Genomic DNA, 19786 nt, shown 5'->3' on the forward strand with positions numbered 1-19786 from the left:
TCCACTCTTATGGACTACTTCCGAGCAATTGCCCATAATATGTAATATACCTTTATATATGTTGAATTTTTTTAGTTTTTTTGTTTTGTTTTGTTCTCCTACTATTTTAAATTGTCACCATTTTTTTGACAATTTGTTATGTATTCCATCTTTGCATCATTTCCAATACTGGGGGTATAAATTGTGTAAAGACTTTTAGAGAGTTCTAATTTGTTTTATGCATTTTTTGCAAATTTGACTCCTTCGTTGACTTTGTCCATGTATGTAAAAACTTTGAAACTTTCTCAGTAAATGAAGAGATGATCCTTTTTGTACATCTGCTTTTATGACAGATAACATTTCTCAAGATCTCAGCTCTTTGGGCAACTGCGTATGTGGTAGTAGTGGCCTAGTGTGGTTTTTTATTGATCTTGTCAAAATACTTAGGTTGTGTGTCATAATATTTCAGATGACTGCAGTTATAAAGCTGGGTGCACACAATTACCAAGCATAGTGATATGCATTATATATTTTGTTTTTGACTTGCTTCCTTATGACTATGGTTTGTCTGCTCATACTGTTATGTTTGTGTGGCTGTCATTAGCATAGCTGAGTATTTACACTTACCAAAATGTTATCATTGTCTATTTTATCATGTCAAGTGGCTTATGAAGAGTTCTGCTGTGTTTTCGTGTCTTCCAAATACATCCCCTTTTAAAATGTAAATAAATATTTTTAAAGAATTTTTAAAATTATTTTTTCCAGAATTGTGTTTTCAGGATTTTGATCTTTCAGGCTTGTGATTTGTTGAATTTTAGACTTTAGGGATTGTGAAATCTTTCAGGATTTCAGCCTTCAAGATTATAGCATTTGGGATTGTGTCTTTCATGATTATGGCCCAACCCCCTGGCAAAGAGGTCTGATTTCCCAATTCTGTCCTTGGGTGCAGCTACAAGGCGCCCTATCCTCAGAGCCCAGGGTTGGTCCTGGAGCCCCTGTGTAACTAGCTCTGGGTACTGCATTTTCCCTCACAACCTCCCTGGAGTTCCTGTGTAACTAGCTCTGGGTACTGCACTTTCCCTCACAACCTCCCTGCACTCTCCTCTGCCTTTGTAAGTTGTCCCTTTACCAAACCACCTCAGATTACCCTAATTAGAGAGTGCCATCTCTCTTCTGCTGGGACCTTTCCTATGTTCTCCTGGGGCCTCTATCCTTCCTCACTATCCATGGCACCACACCGGTCCCTGGTCCCTAGTTCGCAGCATATGAATGGGTTTAATTTCCAAATTTCTTTGACAGATGGTAGCTGGAAGCAGAATCATCATATCTCACAGAAACAATACCATCATTGGCACTGAATTTGTCAGATGAGGCCATCAGTGCCCATTTAGACCAAGTATAATTGATGTTTTACACCCAGCCATCCTCTCCCCTCCTGAAGGTGCCCAGAGGACTTGTGGTTCCCCTTCCCTCCCCGCTTTCTGTAGCCCTCTGGATTCTTCTTGCTCCTCCCTTCACCTGCAGGGACTCAGCACTCACAGCTCACTTTCACCCTCAGAAAGTCCAGGATGGGGCCTCGGGAGGCAGGACTGGAGAAGAGTAATTCCCCCACCAAAGCAGATGCTCCTCTCATCCCTGCTGGGACCCTGCCCCAACCCCAGTCCCAGCCCCAGTGTTGTGTATTCAAATTCCCAGGCCCATCCCATTTTGGTTGGAGGCGGGGAACAGGGGGTGTTGCTAGATCAAACATAGGCTGTTCAGTTAAATTTGAATTTTAAGTAAGCAACAGATAACTTTTTTAGTATCAGTTAAATATGTCCCATGCAATATTTGGGCATACTTAAGCTAAAAAAGTACTCATTGCTTATCTGAAATTCATATTTAACCCGGTGCCTGTATTTTTATCTGCTAAGTCTGGCAGTCCTACATCTCTTCAATCTTTTTTTTTTGTTCCACTGTTCCCATTTCCACCTACCCAAACCCATATTTCGGCACAAATACAATTCTTGAAAAAAAATGACTCGTGTAGACTCTCTGATTTTCCTCTGGCATTTAAGCAAATTGTTGAGTCTGTGTACAGAATCTCCACGGGACACCAGGAAGCGTCACATATTTTGAAGCCACTGACAAGATGTGTAGTGCTGGCATCTTCCTGCCTGCATTACTTTGCCTATAGAATGAGGCTTACAATTCCTAGCCCTGCTGTCACATAGTAAGTGTGCAATAAAGGCCAACTAATATTTTAAAAGTACGTATCTGTCAGGAACTCAGGGTGTGCATGTAGAGGGCATGGAAAGAAGTCTCATTACTCCCTATTAATAATAAACATATAACACACAGATATCTTCCAAAGGACTATGTATGTGTTAGGAATTAAACGGATCTTGTGGGGTTTTGTTGTTTTTTGTTTTGTTTTGTCTTGAGACAGGGTCTCATTCTGTCGCCCAGGCTGGAGGGCAGTGGTGCGATCTTGGTTCATGGCAGCTTCGACCTCCCAGGCTCAGGTGATTCTCCCACCTCAGCCTCCCATGTAGCTGGGACTTGTGATGCCCTTTTCATTCTGCCCCGAAGGACCATGTAACTTTTTGGAGAAAATACGTTCAGAGTTTTCCCAGGAATAAATTATTCACTATACCACTCCTGACCAACCACTTCCTTCATGTCCTGGGAAGTTTAGGGAAAAGATAGAAGGAGGGAAAGCAACTAAAGTCCCCCACCCTCCATCTGTTCCTGGCCTTATGCTGTGCTCTTGGACTACATTATATGCAGTCAGTCCTCAAACAACCCTATGAGGTAGACATCATCAGCTGCATTTCACATATAGTGTTGGGAGTCAGCGAGGGTAAGTAATTTGCTGATGATCACAAAGTTGCTAGGAGCAGAGATGGGATTTAAACAAGACTGTCTCATGGAAAACCATGAGCTCTGACGGAGGGTGCAGGGCCTTCTGGTCTGGACTCTGTTTGCTGGGGGAGGGCCCACGTGTTAAAGTCACCGGGTGGGACTAGCCGGCTTGTGATCTTCATCTGGGAAAAGAAGTATTGTATCCACGAATCATTTGGATTGGAAATGACCTTGGGAACCCTCTTGGGAGCAACTTATCATTTTCCCTGTGCTCTTTTACTTATGAAGAGGATGGCAGGCCCACAGATTGTGAATGTGGACATCCTTTATTCTGGCTAATGACCTGCAGCCCTGGAGGTGTATGGGTGAGGGCTGGCACCCTGAGGTCCTGCACATACGGGCCACCTCCTCGTCCGGATGACACTTGGATCAGTTGGAGGCTCTCAAAATGAGGGATACATGTATTTTCATACTTCTGTATAAAGAGGGGAGACTTCATGTCACTCTCTGACATGTATCAGAAAAGGCTTCTATATAGATGACAGCAGGTCTCAGTCACTCTTGCTGTTTCTGCTTTCCTCTGCCTCTTTCCATCACCCTTTAGTCTGAATGGGCTGTATGAGATTCCTAAAAAACAAAGAGTTCTTAAAGCATCAAGATTTATTGGAATACAGAAAAATTCATGAAGACAATAGCATTTGCTATTTCTTCTTTATGGTGGTCGTCACAACTGTAATTGATAGTTGAACTGATTTTCTGTTAATAGTACAGTCTGACTATAAGGTCAGTGAAAGCATGAACTTCACATTCTGTTTTCTCCACTGCATTTCCAGCACCCAGCACAATTCATTTAGTCAATGCATTCAATATGTATTTATGAGGCAACTATTATCTGCATGTCACTGTGCTAGGTAAGGTGAAAAATAGTTCTTGGTCTATTCTAGGTACAAATAAAAATAGGACTTGGTCTCTGCCCTACAAAAGCATGTAGTCTAGTAGGTGAGACACATACATGAATAAGTATCTCAAGGAGAGGAAAAAATGTGCCTCAGAAACTAAGAGGAGAGAGTAAGAGGAGAAAGGAGAATCAGGAGGTATCACAGTGTGATGTCTGTGTGATGGAGAAGAAAGGGAAGGGCCCTTTAGACAATCACCAAGTTGCTGGAGAATGGCATGTATGAGATAGAGAGAGGAAAAAGATAAACCTGGAAACCTGGACTGAGGCCATATTAGCAATGGCCTTGTTTGTCCCACAAAGGAGTGAGACTTTTCCAACCAGGTGAAGGAGGGGAATAAAAGCTTTCACGCTGAGGAAGTGAGCAGGTCAGATTTGTTCTCAGTGTGTGGGATGAAGCAGAGTGTGTTGGGTGTGTGTGGAGAGGGGAATGTGGTGACTTCACAGGGCCAGTGATGGGGACAAGGGCCCGACAAAAGCAGTGCCAGTGGGATAGAGAGGAAGGTCTGGATAGCAGCGACATGTCCAAGGCAGAGTGGCAGAACTTCCCTTTCCTGCATGTAAAATATGGGAGGGGAGGCAGAGGAATGAGTTGAGGATGATTCTGAGTTTTCTAGCTTGGAAGATGGGGTTGATTGGAGAAAAGAAATAAAGGGGCCAAAACTGATTTGGGATACATTAAATTTGTGCTGTGGATCCTGTTAGAATGGATTAAATTTGCAGTGGATCCTATTAGAGGAGAAGCTAGGGGCTAGGGATCTCAAGCAAATGGGAGAGTGCATTGTAAGAAGGTAAGTTCAACAGGAGAGCCATAGGGGGCACCGATATTTAAGGAAGAAGCAGACGAAATGTGAAGAAGAATCAGAAAGAATAGTCAGAGCTATGACAAGAGAAAGAAAAAAATGGTGTTCCCAAGTCTCTAGGAGGCAGTAATCGCATCAGAGGCCCAGATTGTGCATTCATACATTCTTTTCTAAGGAAGGTGGTCTAGAACCGTGGTCGGTAGAATTTCTGGTGACCACCCTAGGATATCCATGCTCTAAACTCTAGAATCTGTGAATGTGTGACCTTACATAGCAAAAGGAATTTGGTGGGTGGAATTAAGGCTAAGGACCTTAAAACAGAGACATTATTCTGGATTGTCTGGGTGGGCCCTTAAAAGGGAGTTGGGAGGCAGAAGAGGGAACCAGAGAGATGTGATGATAGAAGAAGAGGCAGGAGAAATTCAAAGAACGGGCAGGACTTGACCCACCATTGCTGGATTTAAAGACAGAGGAAGAAGGCCATGAGCCAAGGAATGCAGGTGGCTTCTCAGAAACTGGGAATGGCTCTCAGCTGACAGCCAGGAAGGAAGTGAGACCTCCATCCTGTACCTACAAGGACTGAATTCTGCCAATAACCTGAATGAACCAGGAAACAGATCCTCCCCAACAGCCTCCAGAGGGGAACACAGCCTTCCTGACATCCTGATGTTAGCTTGAGTCCCAGGTCAGACTTCTGACCTACAGACTTGTAAAATAATAATTTGTGTTGTTTTAAGCCACTAAGTTTCTGGTAACTTGTTATGGTAGCAAAAGGAAACTAACACAGGAACTGAAGTAGGCCAGGTTCCTTACCTGGTCCCTCTTTCTTGGCCTTTTCCTTAGATGGCAGTAGCCCCTGGATCTAGTGTTGGGACGCCTTTTCCTCCCCTCCCATATTTTTTGTTCAAACTAGACCCAAGACCCAAATCTAATTTCACGGGCAAAGAAAAATATTAAAGCAAGGAATGCAATTTGTTGGGCTGTGGGTCAGTCTTGTCCCTAACTAAGTTTTGTTTTAACTGTAATGTTACAGACATTTTTAATTTCTCACTTTTTTCCTTCCTTTCCTCCTTCCTTCCTTCCTTCCTTCCTTGCTTCCTTCCTTCTTTTTTTTCCTAAGTAGAAGCTCTGGCAACACCAGGTTGGCTGGCCTGAGCGGACTGTCTCTGACCCCTTTGGGACACGTTCTCCAGTTCACCACAGTCTCTACCACTCCCTCTTATCTCTCATGGACTGCGTTACTCATTTATACACCCTGCCTGTATTCTACAGGTGATGGACTTAGTGACACTAGACTAACTGGCATTAGAACATGTTAGATCTGGGATCTTTGAAGGGAGCATGTAAGAAACCGAAAGAAGCAATCAACAAAACTTAACAAAAGAGAAGATTTTTTTTTCCAACTCAGGGAAGACCTAATAAGTATCATTAATCCTTTTAAATAACATGTTTGTGTGTTTGCATACCTACACATGAGTATAACCACGGTGAATGTGGAGAGAAAGATAATTAAGAAATAGGAAGATGGGGCAAAGATCTAAGTTCAAATAGATCAGGAAAAGTACCTTTCTTTTCCTTAAGTGTGGCCCATCTATTGCCAACATGCAGGTTCACCCATGTCCCACTCCAATGTGAGTGTATTTCAGTATGTAACCACGAGTTAGTATTTTGCTAGATCCTTGTCGGTCGCCTTGTTGCTGGCCTAACATCCTCTCTAGTTTCATGCCTGGGGCTTGTGACTTGTTCCTTTTTGATGAAATGCTTCCCTGTTACCTCAATTCCACTAACTGAGCTCTTCTTTATTCCTTACCTGGGGTCTTGCCTTAGTTTTTTGCCTGATTTTTAGGAACTGGGATTCTGTTTCATGCCCACTCTTCATTCTATTAATTGCAGTCCTGTTCTAAAGCTCTAGCCCTGATAGGGAAGGGAAGACTCATGCCCTTTTGTCTAGGCCTTCCTGTCTTGCTGGGCCTTCTCCCAGGGGCCCAAGGGGCTCTCCACACCTGGCCTTTTTTCAGCCTCCTCTAGAGTCATGTCTGCCCACAGTCTTCCTGGATCTCCTGCAATCACAGCCCCACCAGGTGACCTCAGAGTCTCAGGTGTTCACGAGTTCTGCTCCAACATCACCTTTTTCATCCTTGTGAAAAGTCTGGGAAATAAAAAACATCGGCACAGCAGGAAGCTTTGGCCGGAAATTTGAAAGTATTCTCCAAAAAGCTTTCCAGTCCTTTCCTATTCTGTAACCCACAGAGATGACAAGCCAACCTGTCCTCAGTTACCTCAGGTGGAGGGCTTGTTCAGGAAATTCTGACTCATTTTACTTCTGATTTTTTTTCTCAAAGGAGAGAAAATAGGCCTATTCATTTAAAATTATGACAACAGTTTAGGGCTTTAGGTCAAAAACCTCAAAGTTTTTTTATCCACTAGTTGGCAAATGAACAGAACTCTCGGGAAGAACTATTCCTTTTGTGCATGAAAAGTTGCATAAAAGGTTGGCATAGAACAAGAACAGGACAAAAAATCAGAAATTGTGTGTTCTAGTCCAGATGCTGCCATTTACTGCCCAGTAATCTTGGGAGAGTCACTTACCTTCTCTGTGAGTCAGATTCTTTAACTGTTTAAAAATAAATGATTTCTGACATGGTTGCCCACAGGGTTGTTGTGAGGACTTACTGAGACAATGAGTGTGAGTAATGTCTAAATGAGAGATCCTACCATTAAAAGACACCATCTGTCCCTGCTGATAATTATAGCACCTTGCTCCTGATTGCCTTCAGTGATCTTTACATCCATTTGTCATGGGATTCTTTAACAACCTGAGCCAGGATTTGCACACAGCCATGAAGATGTGGAGCAAGACCTAGAGCCCAGGTCTCCTGACCCAACTCACTGTGGTGGAAAGAAGCGCTTCCTCTCATGCTCTGCCCAAGTCTTACCCATTGCAGTCTGGTCCTGCCATATCTGGGCTGTCAACCCATTGCCCTTCTTGATCGTTTCTGGGGAAGATGGTACCAGGACCTTTCATCTTTGACCAGAAAAGTTTCTGTCAGTGTTAGGAGGCCTCTAAGAGATGATTTGCCTCTGCTGGGGGTCTGGCTTGATTACTTCTCTTTTTTGGTGTAGGATAATTTTTGTCTGAAGGGAGAGAAAACAGCCAGTTATCACAATTATGATGCAGTAATTGAAGCTGCATTCTCTGTTAGTTTGCCGCTGTCATTTCCTTTAGGAATGGCAATAGCCAAAACTGAAACCTTTAGGCTTCAGAATAGGGCTTCTCACATTCTTAGTCTCACCTTCTTCCCCAAGGCCTTATAAACTCTGAAGCCATGCATTGCTTTTCCAGTGTAAAGAGCTTCAAAGTATCTGGTTTGTCTTCTGGGCACTGGGACAGGCAAATAATTCCTGGGCAGCTTCAAGTCCCTGTTGGAAGGACAAGTCTGGAAACAGGCCTGAGAAGTGACATGGCTGGCAAGGACACCAGGCCTGTCATTCAGAGGCTGCTGTCTACCACCTTGGCCTTCAAATAACTCTTTGGCACTCCTCAGCTATGGTTTTCATGACCCCTGGGGATTCTCCCAGAGCCCTAACTTAGCATCAGTTTCACTTGGAAGCTTGTGCAGAAGTGAGTTAGGCTGAAGCAGATTTTAACAGACTCAAGTCCCTTCTGTTCTTATTGCCAATATCCTGCCAAGCATTAGAACAGATCTTCTTTCTTTCCCACCTTATGCACCCTGCCCTGAGCAGCCTGGAATATTTAGGAAGCTGGCAATAAAAGATCATCTGAATAAAGAGAAAGTAGGATACATATACACAATGTAATACTAAACAGTCATAAAAAGATAAAATCATGTCTTTTGCAGCAACATGGATGGAACTGGAGACCATTATCTTAAGTGAAATAACTCAGAAATGGAAAGTCAAGTATTGCATGTTCTCAGTTACAAGTGAGAGCTAAATAATATGTACACCTGGACATTGACCGTGAAATAATAGACACTGGAGACTTGGAAGAGTGCGAGAGTGGGAGGTGGGCAAGGGTGAGAAATTACCTAATGGGCACAATGTATACTATTTGGATGATGACTACACTAAAACCCTAGACTTCACTACCTCCCAATATATCCATGTAACAAACTGCACTTGTACTCCTTAAATCTATAAAAATGAAAAATAAAAATCAAAGATCATCTGGGACACTTCCACAGCAGTAGTGTTCTACTGAAAAGTGGGTCAGAGACTCCAACTTCTTAAAAGTGCCTGTCCTAGTTGGAGGTGAGAAAGGACCCCCACAGAGAAACACCTCCTTAACTTCCCACCAGAGGCAGCAAGCTCAGTTTCTAGGTTCTGCATGCCGAGGAAAGGCAGGGTATGAGGCTAGTCTCTGGAAAGTTTATACCATCTCCCATTGCATGCTTGGACATAGCAGCTCTGAACTGAAGAAGAGGATTTCCAGCTCATGCCTACCCCTGGACGGGATGCAGCTGCATGGCAGATACCACGAGTCTTGGCTGAGTACGGTTGCTTGATGAAGCTAACGAGAAATACAGAGAAAAACTGCATCAGGACACAGACGCAGTCACTGAAAGGCCTCCAGCCTGGAGGACCATGCTGGGTGGGCTTCCACGGACACCTCCAAGGTAGGGGTTGGAAAGTGAAGGTAAAGCAGGCCTGTTCCAGGGATATTCAGGAGACCTGGTTTCTATGCTGCAATTTGTGTGTTTGTGTGTGTCCCAGGAAACCTTTCATCTGGACATGAAGGCCATGATGTCAATCACATAGACCCAGGGAAGTAAAATAGGAGATCAGGGCAGATGAACACTAGAATCACAAGACTTTAGGGCTGTTTGGAGCCTATGGATCACAGGCAATGTTCCATAGTGGCCTCCCCCATGAAGCAATGAGGAAACACGTACAAATGGGCAGGTCAGGTATGCTGGCATTTCATGCCTGTGAGAAGCAGAAAAGCAGTATTTCCAACTTCTTCCCCTAATAGAAGCTGGCAGTTGGGATAGAAAGGGAAGGTTTGTTAGGAGAGACTATGTGGAAACAAAGGCAGGGTTAGTGTGTGGGAGTGGGGTTGACTCCTTGAGACTGAAGATGGGGAAGAAAAAGAATATAATATGGCCTCAGTATGCGAGGTTAGAACTGCAGGTTTTGTGACAGGGAAGAGATTCATAGCAGGAGCCTCCAGGAAGCAGGAGGTATGAAATGGTGTGTTCAAACCAGCAGTTGGTCTCAGTGTGAGGGGGAAGTAACAATTAGGACATTGTGATAGTCTCTTAAAAAACATCATACGTCATGCCTGGAAATGAGAAGAGGAGTCAGCAGAGATATAGAGAAGCTTAAGGTACCTGCCTTCCCGGGGTTACAAAAACCAAGAAGACAGGATTATTTAGATGAGAGTCGCTCACAGAAGCCATGGAAGGAGGTCAGGAGACTAAATTTTCACCTCCTCTCTGCCACTCACAAGCTATGTGATCTTCAGCAAGTTACTTCACATTTGGGGGGTCTCAGTCTCCTTATTGTCAATAAGGGGATTGGCCAAGCTGGTTTTAAGGTCCCCCTCTGATTGAGTAGCAAACTATCAGTGGGGATCCAATTCCAACTCACAATTTTGAACTGAACTTATTGCTTCCCGTTGAGGCTGCAACCACTCAATACCTCTGAGCAAGGTGAACCTTAAGATGGCATTGTCTCCTGGGGAAGGACAAAAACAAGCATTGAAAACACCTGCAACAACTACTGAAATAAGTCTCTCTAAGTAAGCAATAAAGCTCTTGTTTAACACACTTAGATTACAAAATGTTAATGATAAAACATTATCTAAATCTAAATCTTTGCATGTGAGATGCTATGGTTTGAATGTTGCCTCCAAAACTCATGTTGAAATTTAATTGCCACAGAGATGGTATTAAGAGGCAAGACCTTTAAAAGGTGATGAGGCTGGCCAGGCCCAGTGGCTCATGCCTGTAATCCCAGCAGTTTGGGAGGCCAAGGCGAGTGGATCACCTGAGGTCAGGAGTTTGAGACCAGCCTGACCAATGTGGCAAAACCTCATCTCTATTAAAAATATAAAATTAGCTGGGCATGGTGGTGTGCACCTGTAATTCCAGCTACTTGAGAGGCTGAGGCAGGAGAATCGCTTGAACCCAGGAGGCGGAGGGTGTGGTGAGCCAAGATCATGCCATTGCACTCCATTGCCAGCCTGGGCAGCAAGAGCAAAACTCCATCTTGAAAAAAAGGAAAGGTGATGAAGCTATGAGGGGTCTGCCCTCATGAATGGATTATTGCCATTATCATGGGAGTGGGTTTGTTATAAAGGTGAGTTCAGCTGTCTCTTATTCTCTCTCACACTCTCTTGCCCTTCTGCCTTCCACCATGGGGTGATGCAGCGTAAAGCCCTTTGCCAGATGTTAGTGTCATGCTCTTGGACTTCCCTGTCCCCTGAATCATGAGCCAAATACATTCCTTTCTTTATGAATTACCCAATATGAGGTATTTTGTTTTAGTAACACAAAATGGGCTGAGACATGAGATCAGGGATGTGAGGCTGAGAGAGGGGAGCACCATGCTCAAGGTCTCACAGCTTGTACATTATGACTCTCTGATGCTGCTCCCAGATTCATAGACATGTTTTCTTTGGTTTTCAGAACTTTCCCCTGAAAGACACCCAGCCTTGTCCTCACCAGCCACTGCCCTGTTCACCAACCTCTTCCTTGTTAAAATTCCCTTTTGCACAGGGTGCGGTGGCTTACGCCTGTAATCCCAGCACTTTGGGACGCTGAGGCGGGCGGATCACAAGGTCAGGAGATCCAGACCATCCTGGCTAACATGGTGAAACCCCTGTCTCTACTAAAAATACAAAAAATTAGCTGGGCACAGTGGCAGGTGCCTGTAGTCCCAGCTACCCAGGAGGCTGAGGCAGGAGAATGGCATGAACCCAGGAGATGGAGCTTGCAGTGAGCCAAGATTGCACCCCTGCACTCCAGCCTGGGCCACAGAGTGAGACTCCCTCTCAAAAAAAAAAAAAAAAATTCCCTTTTGCTCAAGTACCAATCACAGCTGTATGACAGAGATACATTCTGAGAAATGTGTCTACGTGATTTTGTGGTTGTGTGAATATCATAGAATGTACTTATACAAACCAAATGGCAGAGCCCACTACACACTCAGGCTTTATGGAATAGCCTATTGCTGCTAGGCTACAAACCTATACAGCATGCTACTGTACTGAATGCTGTTGCAATTGTGACACCATGGTATCTGTGCATCTAAACATATCTAAACATAGAAAAAGCACAGTAAAAATACAGTGTTATAATTTTATGAGACTACCATTGTATATATGGTTTATTATTGACTGAAACATCATTATGTGGTGCATGGCTGTGTGTGTGTGTATATATATATATGTATGCATATTTACTTATTTTTTATGAATTTGTACATAAGTAAATATGTGTATGCTTTTACATATCTGTTTTATATATATATGTCTGCTTTCATAAAAATTATATATGTATAAAACACATTTATCACATTAAAACTATATATATGCAGTTTTTAATGTTGTCACTTAATGCTATAAAATAAATGCTTTCTTAATGGGAGGGTTTAATGGAGATAGAGCAGAGGGCTTCTTAAGCAGCAGAAAAGCAGATCATCCTCTCCATGTACTCTCAACATAGACTGTGACTGGCACGCACAGAGGCGTCCTGGAGTTATTGCTAGGGAGAGGTACCCTCTGCTAGCACTGCTAGGGACAGGTAATTCATGCTTTACCCTGAGTGCTCTGTCTGCCTGAGGGCCAAGTAAATGAGCTGTCCCGGCTCCAGCAAACACCCTCAAGGAAGTCTTGAATTGGCCCCTTGGGCCCTTGCTTTCTCTTCGCAAGTCTTGGTTGCTGGAGACTGGGGCTGTGAGTCGTGGTGGAGCTTACCTCCACTCGAGAAAGGATACTTGTCCGTAGATTTAGGAGGGCTTTTTCTGTCCTTGAACTTCTTCCCCCTATACTGTAAGTAAGAGCGGGTCGCCTTCCAGAAACAAAACCTGTGGGAAGAATGGCTTCTGGTCATAGGAGGGAACCCCCAGTGGAGGGGGCTGGAGCACCGAGCACAGGGGAAACAGGGCCGGGCCAGTCCTCAGAGAATGTGGGTGTCCAACAGAGAAGAGGAAAGCATCCTGGCCTTGGGATTCTACCTGCCAGTGGCCTTTGTTCCGAGGCCTCCTCTTTGTCCAGACCTGGCTCCAGCGCGGGCCTGGCATGGGCAGTTTGTTGGGGCTTCTTTCTGGAACCATCAGTGAATGGAGCCTGTAAAGGGCCTGCTATCCTGAAGCCTGGGGTGAGGTTAACCCCTGGGGTGCACCCCAGCATCAGACTCTGACATCCCTATCTAACCCCACCTGTTATGGCCAGAGTGTCCGAAGGGCTTTTGCTCAGGTCCTAATCCTAGTTTCCACCCTGCCACTTACTGACAGCCTTGACCACCTCACTCTATTCCCAGCGGGCCCTTCCCTGTAATAGACCTGGTTTCTCATGTGAACTCAGATTTATGTACTCTTTATGACCTTTATGTTCTCTAGAAGCCTGTGCAATACTCCCAATCATCTCTTCCTTCCTGGCCCCAAGCCCCTTGTTATCCCTACCTTCAACCAGTCCTTGGATTGGATCCCTTGGAGGTCAATCTTGGCTAAGACTGAATTTATTTTCTATGGCACTTTGGATCTGGTGGTTTTGCCTGCTGCCCTCCTCCCCTCTCCTTGAGGGACAGTCTGTTCTATCTCAATAGGCTTTTCCCATTTCACTTGCTGAACTGGGTCTCCTTCCCCAATGGACCTCCCAGTATGCTGCACATGCATTATTTATGGTGATGAGAGACCAAGAGACCTGGTTTCTAATGCTGGTTTTACCACTTACCAAGTGATTCTAGGCAAGTCCCTCAACCACTCTGAGCCCCAGTCTCCTCATCTGTAAAACAGGGATAATAATACTCCTCCCCACCCACTGTGTAGGGTTGTGGAGAGGTTCGTTTAAGATAATATATGTAAACACAGTTTGCATAACATAAATTTCTTTGTAAGTATGTAGGAAAGTAAGTAAAGAAACTGCAGGAGGAACAGGAATCCAAAGAATCCCTAAAGCATGTCTCATTTTTCTAAGCACATGGGAGACAGCTAAACACTGGCTCATTCAAGAGAAGTATATATTTCCCAGAGGTTCCCAATCCCTCCAAAAGTCTCTGGGTGAATACCTATTTAGTCCTTGCTAGGAGAACTAGAGTTAAGTTCTAGACAACATTTGATGTTCAAAAGGTTAAATTGCTTGTCTTGAACTTAGATTTTTGTACTTCTCTTGGTTCTGTATTAAATAGTTTATTACCTCAAGGATTTTAAGATAAAGGTGAGAGATTGGTAAGCAATTTCACACTTCTATTTTAATAAAGTAACTTTTTTTTTTGGTGGAAGATGGGAACTTCTAAGAGTCCAAGTCACATGATAATCTAAGTGTCCTGATTAGCTTTGTCTGGGAACATTTCAGCCAGGTGTCCTCTGGTCACTACCACCCAAGGCACTGCCATTCACCATGTGGAAGATATGAGCTGGAACTCTGGCAGACCACAGGAATAAATAACCAGCTGGGAAGGCTCAGGCCAAATCTCCACAGGACAGGTTAGAAACAAGTGGGCCACAGATTTGCATTTGGCCACAAAATATCTGCATATATTTTGCTTGTTTCATTTTTGGTTTTTGGCCTTCACAGGTTCTTCACCATGTTTTAGTTTTGTTAGTTGCCATATTTGCCACTTTAACCTTGGGAGAGATGAAATACACATTTCAATGTCTAGCTCCTCTTGATAATTGGAGTATCTAGCAACTGTGCTCCCTCAGTGGTAATTCTGGGGATTTGGGCATAACAGAGCAAAACACTTCTGGCTTACTTTCCTCATGTAGCTTCTTAAGCACAAGCAGTTGTGTTAGTCTTGACAGAATTTCTCCCCAAGGGGCTGTGGTTCACTCTTACCTTCTTGTGAGAAACCCAGGCCTAAGAAAACCTCACATTCTTGCTCCAAGCAAGCATAGAAAGAGGAGGGGTGGGAAACCAGGTGTTTGGCTCTCAGTCTTACTCTGCCTTCCATCTGTGGATTCAGTGTTTGGTGTTCTGTGTGAGGGATGGAGTGAGGTGAATAGGATAAGAAAACACCATCTTAGTTCCCCCTAGAAACTGGAAACTATGAAACAGAGTGCTAGAGGAAGGCAGAAAACTCTCTCCAAACTAAGTGTGTTTTCCTGACCTAACAGTCACTGAATAAGGAGAAACAGTTACCTTTTCCAGAAGTACATAACGACGGGGAAGACAGACATGATAGCCCCATGGAAGACGCTCCGATCTAGGTAGCCCTCTGTGATGGCAGCAAGGATGGCATCCTTCTGGAACTCAGGGACATTCACCTACCCACAGAGTGGGAGCCTGTCACTGGCGGAGGCTCCACGGGAAGGCAGAAAACCTCTCCTGGCCCCCAGAACCCCATGACCACCCCCTCTCCAAAAGGCATACGGTTTTCATGGAGTTGCTAGGTAAAGGATATGTAGTTAGCCAGGACTTATGAGGTGCCTGACAATTAGCTTTCTAATTGTCCTTGTGGGGGAAATGCTTCTTGGTGAAAGGCCAGAGTGGAGTGGGAGTCTTTCTTACCCTCAGATTTGGAGGGATGTCAGAATTCAGGAAGAGTTTTTGGATAATGTTCATTTTGGACCGCATTAGGATCACATCATTCTCATTGTATGCCCGGTTGACCTGCAGCATGTGGGCTGAACTGACCAGATCATTAAATCTAAAAAAGAAATGTGAAGTAGGAAATCAGGAGGAGAAGATGAAAACAGTGACTAACAAGGCACCCAGCCTAGACTCATTTCTGGCCCAAAAAAGGCAAGGCCAGTTCTAGGCCAGGTTGTGACTTTATTCATTCAGTCATAATTCATCCATTGGCAAATACTGAGCACTTATCACAGGTCAGATAACATGTTAAGTGCCCCTTCAAGTGAATTTCTTCACCACAAACCGCCTTGTTTATCCCACCTTCCCTCCTTTACCCATTCTGGCCCTACAGCATTGCACCTCTAATGATTTCAAGGCCTAAGGACTATCTTGCTCTTCCCTCTCCTGTGCTGACTTGAGGCAAGCCCTGAGATGCAGGCAGGTCCCACTCCTGTAGAGCACTTTAGGCAACGAGAGGAGGTTTGGACTTAATTCCAGTGGTAATGGGAAGCCAGTAGAACATTTTTTTTTTGAGACGGAGTCTCGCTCTGTATCCCAGGCTGGAGTGCAGTGGTGCGATCTCGGCTCACTGCAAGCTTGGCCTCCCAGGTTCATGCCATTCTCCTGCCTCAGCCTCCTGAGTAGCTGGGACTACAGGCGTCTGCCACCACACCTGGCTAATTTTTTGTATTTTTAGTAGAGACGGGATTTCACCATGTTACCCAGGATGGTCTTGATCTCTTGACCTCGTATCCACCCACCTCGGCCTCCCAAAGTGCTGGGACTACAGGCATGAGCCACTGCGCCCTGCTGCCAGTGGAACATTTTAGGCAGGAGAATAATCTAGTCTGGTTTATGTTTTTAATAGGCTACGCTGGTTGCTATACAGAGAATAATGTGTAGAGGTCAAGCAAGGAAGAAGACGCAATGTGGTGGGAATCGGAGCAGCAGCAGGTGAGGCTATTCACTCTGACTAGTATCTCCCTCTGCTCCTCCATTACCTCCCCCTACATCCTTTATTATCTGACTAACCTCTACTCTTCCTTCAAAATTTAGCTTAGATTACCCAAGAATTTTGGGTCTCCCAAGAAACCATACCTGAGGACTTACAGTTGTCTAAATACACTTCCTATGCCTGATTCTCCCATAGCACCTATCATCCTGAGACATTTCCTAACTTTGGTTTGTGTCTTTTCTGCCATCCTCATTAGTTTGTGGGATCTTAGAAATAGAGAGCACGTCATAGTTGTTTTTTGTATATCCAATGTCAAATCCAGTGTTCAGTAAAGAGTGAGCAATCAACAAGCATCTGTGGAAATGAGCTAAATCCATCACTGGGGTGAGGAGAAGATCTCTTAACCAAACTCTTCTAATTGATGCATGAATTATCAGGTGTCTACATTTTTGAAAAACACACTGACTGATGCCCATGACATGCTGACTGCATAGATTAGTGGGACACCTTTAGTACATTCTCATCTTTCTCAAACTAGTAGAAGTGAATGTGTACCAGGAGGTGTGTTGCTTCCCAAGTATCTTTCCCTATTGTAAAGATAATTAGTAACTATAATTGCTATAATTAGTAACTTGTGAAAACTGATAAAATATGAACATTAAAGAAAAGTTATTTCTATGAAAACAAGTTAGAATGTTTTGGAAATTCTAATGAAGGCAAGTAGCTTTTTAAAAAAGTGTTGTTGGCTGGGTGCAGTGGCTCACACCTGTAATTCCAGGACTTTGAGAGGCTGAGGCAGGCGATCATGATGTCAGGAGATCGAGACCTTTCTGGCCAACATGGTGAAACCACATCCCTACTAAAAACACAAAAATTAGCTGGGTGTGGTGGCATGTGCCTGTAGTCCCAGCTACTTGGGAGGCTGAGGCAAGAGAATCACTTGAACCCAGGAGGTGGAGGTTTAAGTGAGCCAAGATGGTGCCACACTCCAGCCTGGCGACAGAGTGAGACTCCGTCTCATGAAAACAAAAACAAAATACTATTGAGTTAGGTGTGGCCAGGCAGTTTAAAACATAAAAAAAAAAAGGTATAAAAAGCCAGAAGGATTAAATTGCTTCACAGTAATCTTTAAATTCTGTTCCACTTTAAAGAAATAAAAATTCAAATCAGTAGACAGACACTTTAGGTTCCAAAATGTTAGCATAGAAGCAAGTTGGCTTCATTCTCCCATATGGAAACTCAAAACAAACAAATAGTACTGAGATTATTACCAGCACTATCTCAGAACTCAAATATAATGAGACAGAGGAGAAAAAAGTAAAAAGAATGAAAAGTAATCAGGACACCTACAAGATATAGAAAATTACTTCAAAAGAGCAAATCTAAAAATTATTGGTGTTCAAGAGGGAGTTGAGCAAGAGCAAGGAAAAGAAAACATATTCAAAACAATAACAGAAAACATTCTAAAACTTGACAAAGACATACATGTTTAGGTACAGGAAGGCCAGAGAACATTAAATAAATTTGACCCAAATAAGACTACCCCAAGTATTATAGTAATCAACTCTTAAAGGTCGAGGACAGAGAGAGAATCCTAAAAGCAGAAAAAGAAGAAAATAACATATAAAGAAGCTCCAATTCACCTGGCAACAGACTTCTCAATGGAAACCATAAAGGCCAGGAAAATTTGAGAAAACATTTTCAAAGTGCAAAACAAAAACAAAAACAAAAACAAAAACAACCCCACCATCCAAGAGTACCGTATCTAGCAAAGCTATCCTTCAACTATGAAGGAGAGCCTTTCCTAGACAAACAAAAGCTGAGAGAATTCATGACCAACAGACATGTCTTACAAGAAATGCTAAAGGGAGTTCTTTATTCTGAAAGAAAATGACACTAACATGCAGGAAGGAAGCCTTTGAAGGTATAAAACTCATTGGTAAAAGTGAGTGCACAGACCAATCCAGAATATTCTAATATAGTAATTGTGGTGTGCAATTCACTCATAACTCTAGTATGAAGCCTAAAAGACAAATTTGTCAGAAGGAACAATAGCTAAAGCAATCTGATAAGAGATAAGTAATATAAAATATGCAAATTGAGAAAAAATGTCCAAATATTGAGAGGATGGAGTTAAAGTGTAGAGATTCATTTTAGTTTTTTCTTTGTTTCTATTCTTTTCTTTGTGATGTAAGATAAGCTGCCATCTCTTTAAAATAATTTGTTATATCCACAAAATATTTTTGGTAAGCCTCATAGTAAACACAATGCAGAAACCTATAATAGTTACACTAAAAATAAAAAGCAATGAATTAAAATACAGTACCAGAGAAAATTACTTAATCACAAAGGAAGAGAGGAAGTTCAAAAACAACCAGAAAACAAGCAACAAAATAGCAGTAGTAAGTTCTTACTTATTAATAAGAATGTTGACTGCAAATAGACTCAATTCTCTAATTAAAAGACATATAGTGGCTGAATGGATAAAGAAACAAGACCCAACTACATGCTACCTACAAGAAACCCACTTCAGCTATAAAAACACACATAGACTAAAAGTGAAGGGATGGAAAAAGATATTCTATGTGAGTAGAAACCAAAAAAAGAGCTGGGATAGCTATAGTTATATCAGATAAAATAGGCTACAAGTTGAAGACTCTAAAAAGAGACATAGTTATTATATAATGACAAAGGGGTCAATTCAGTAAAAGGATATAACAATTATAAATATCGATGCATCCAACATGAGAGCACCCAAGTATATAAAGCAAACATTAAAAGATCTAAAGGGAGAAAAAGATTCCAATACAATAATAGCAGGAAATTTCAATACCCCACTCTTAGTAATGGACAGATCATCCAGATAGAAAATCAACAACAACAAAAAATTGCAGTTAAACTACACACCACACCAAATAGGCCTAACTGACATTTACAGAACATTTCACCCAACTGCTACAGAATATACAATCTTTTCATCAGCACATGGAACATTCTTCAAAATAGACCACAAAACAAGTCTCAACAAATTTCCAAAAGTAGAAATAAAATCAAGAATCCTATCTGACCATGATGGAAAAAAAACTAGAAATCAATACCAAGCAGAACCTTGGAAACTGTTTCCTACAGTATATGGAAATTAAACAACATGCTCCTGAATGACCAATGGGTCAGTGAAGAAATAAAGGAGAAAATTTAAAAATTCCTTGAAACAAATGAAGATGGAAATACAACATTCCAAAATCTATGGGATACAACAAAAGCAGTACTAAGAGGAAAGTTTAGAAAATAAATACTTACATTAAAAAAGTAGAAAGACTTCAAATAAACAACCTAATGTTGCCCTCAAGGAACTAAAAAATAAGAACAAACCAAACCCAAATTAGTAGAAAGAATAAAATATTAATAATACCAGAGCAGGAATAAATGAAATTAAGACTAAAAAATACAGAAGATTAATGAAACAAAAAGTTAGTTTTCTAAAAATATAAACA

The 19786-nt window shown here is 42.6% G+C and overlaps 1 protein-coding gene across 10 annotated transcripts in view; it reads right to left on the reverse strand.

The window, feature by feature from the left end:
- Nucleotides 1–3128: 3128 nt before the first annotated feature.
- RGSL1 (regulator of G protein signaling like 1) overlaps nt 3129–19786 on the reverse strand; it is a 111857-nt gene continuing 95199 nt past the window's right edge. For 2 of the 10 annotated variants that reach the window (XM_055110797.2, XM_055110811.2), the window contains 7 exons: nt 15275–15413; nt 14906–15030; nt 12521–12630; nt 10192–10278; nt 9046–9112; nt 7518–7716; nt 3129–3298 (listed from right to left, as the gene is read on the reverse strand). In XM_055110797.2, the coding sequence (XP_054966772.2) occupies nt 7683–7716; nt 9046–9112; nt 10192–10278; nt 12521–12630; nt 14906–15030; nt 15275–15413 (562 nt within the window). In that variant the 3' untranslated portion in view covers nt 3129–3298; nt 7518–7682. Of the gene's footprint in view, nt 3451–6584; nt 6731–7517; nt 7717–9045; nt 9113–10191; nt 10279–12520; nt 12631–14905; nt 15031–15274; nt 15414–19786 lie in introns of all 10 variants that reach the window. The other 8 variants (XM_055110807.2, XM_055110825.2, XM_055110803.2 and 5 more) reach the window with 5 other exon arrangements.

This window comes from Pan paniscus, chromosome 1 (genome assembly GCF_029289425.2).
Source record: "Pan paniscus chromosome 1, NHGRI_mPanPan1-v2.0_pri, whole genome shotgun sequence".
Classification (NCBI taxonomy): Eukaryota; Metazoa; Chordata; class Mammalia; order Primates; family Hominidae; genus Pan; species Pan paniscus.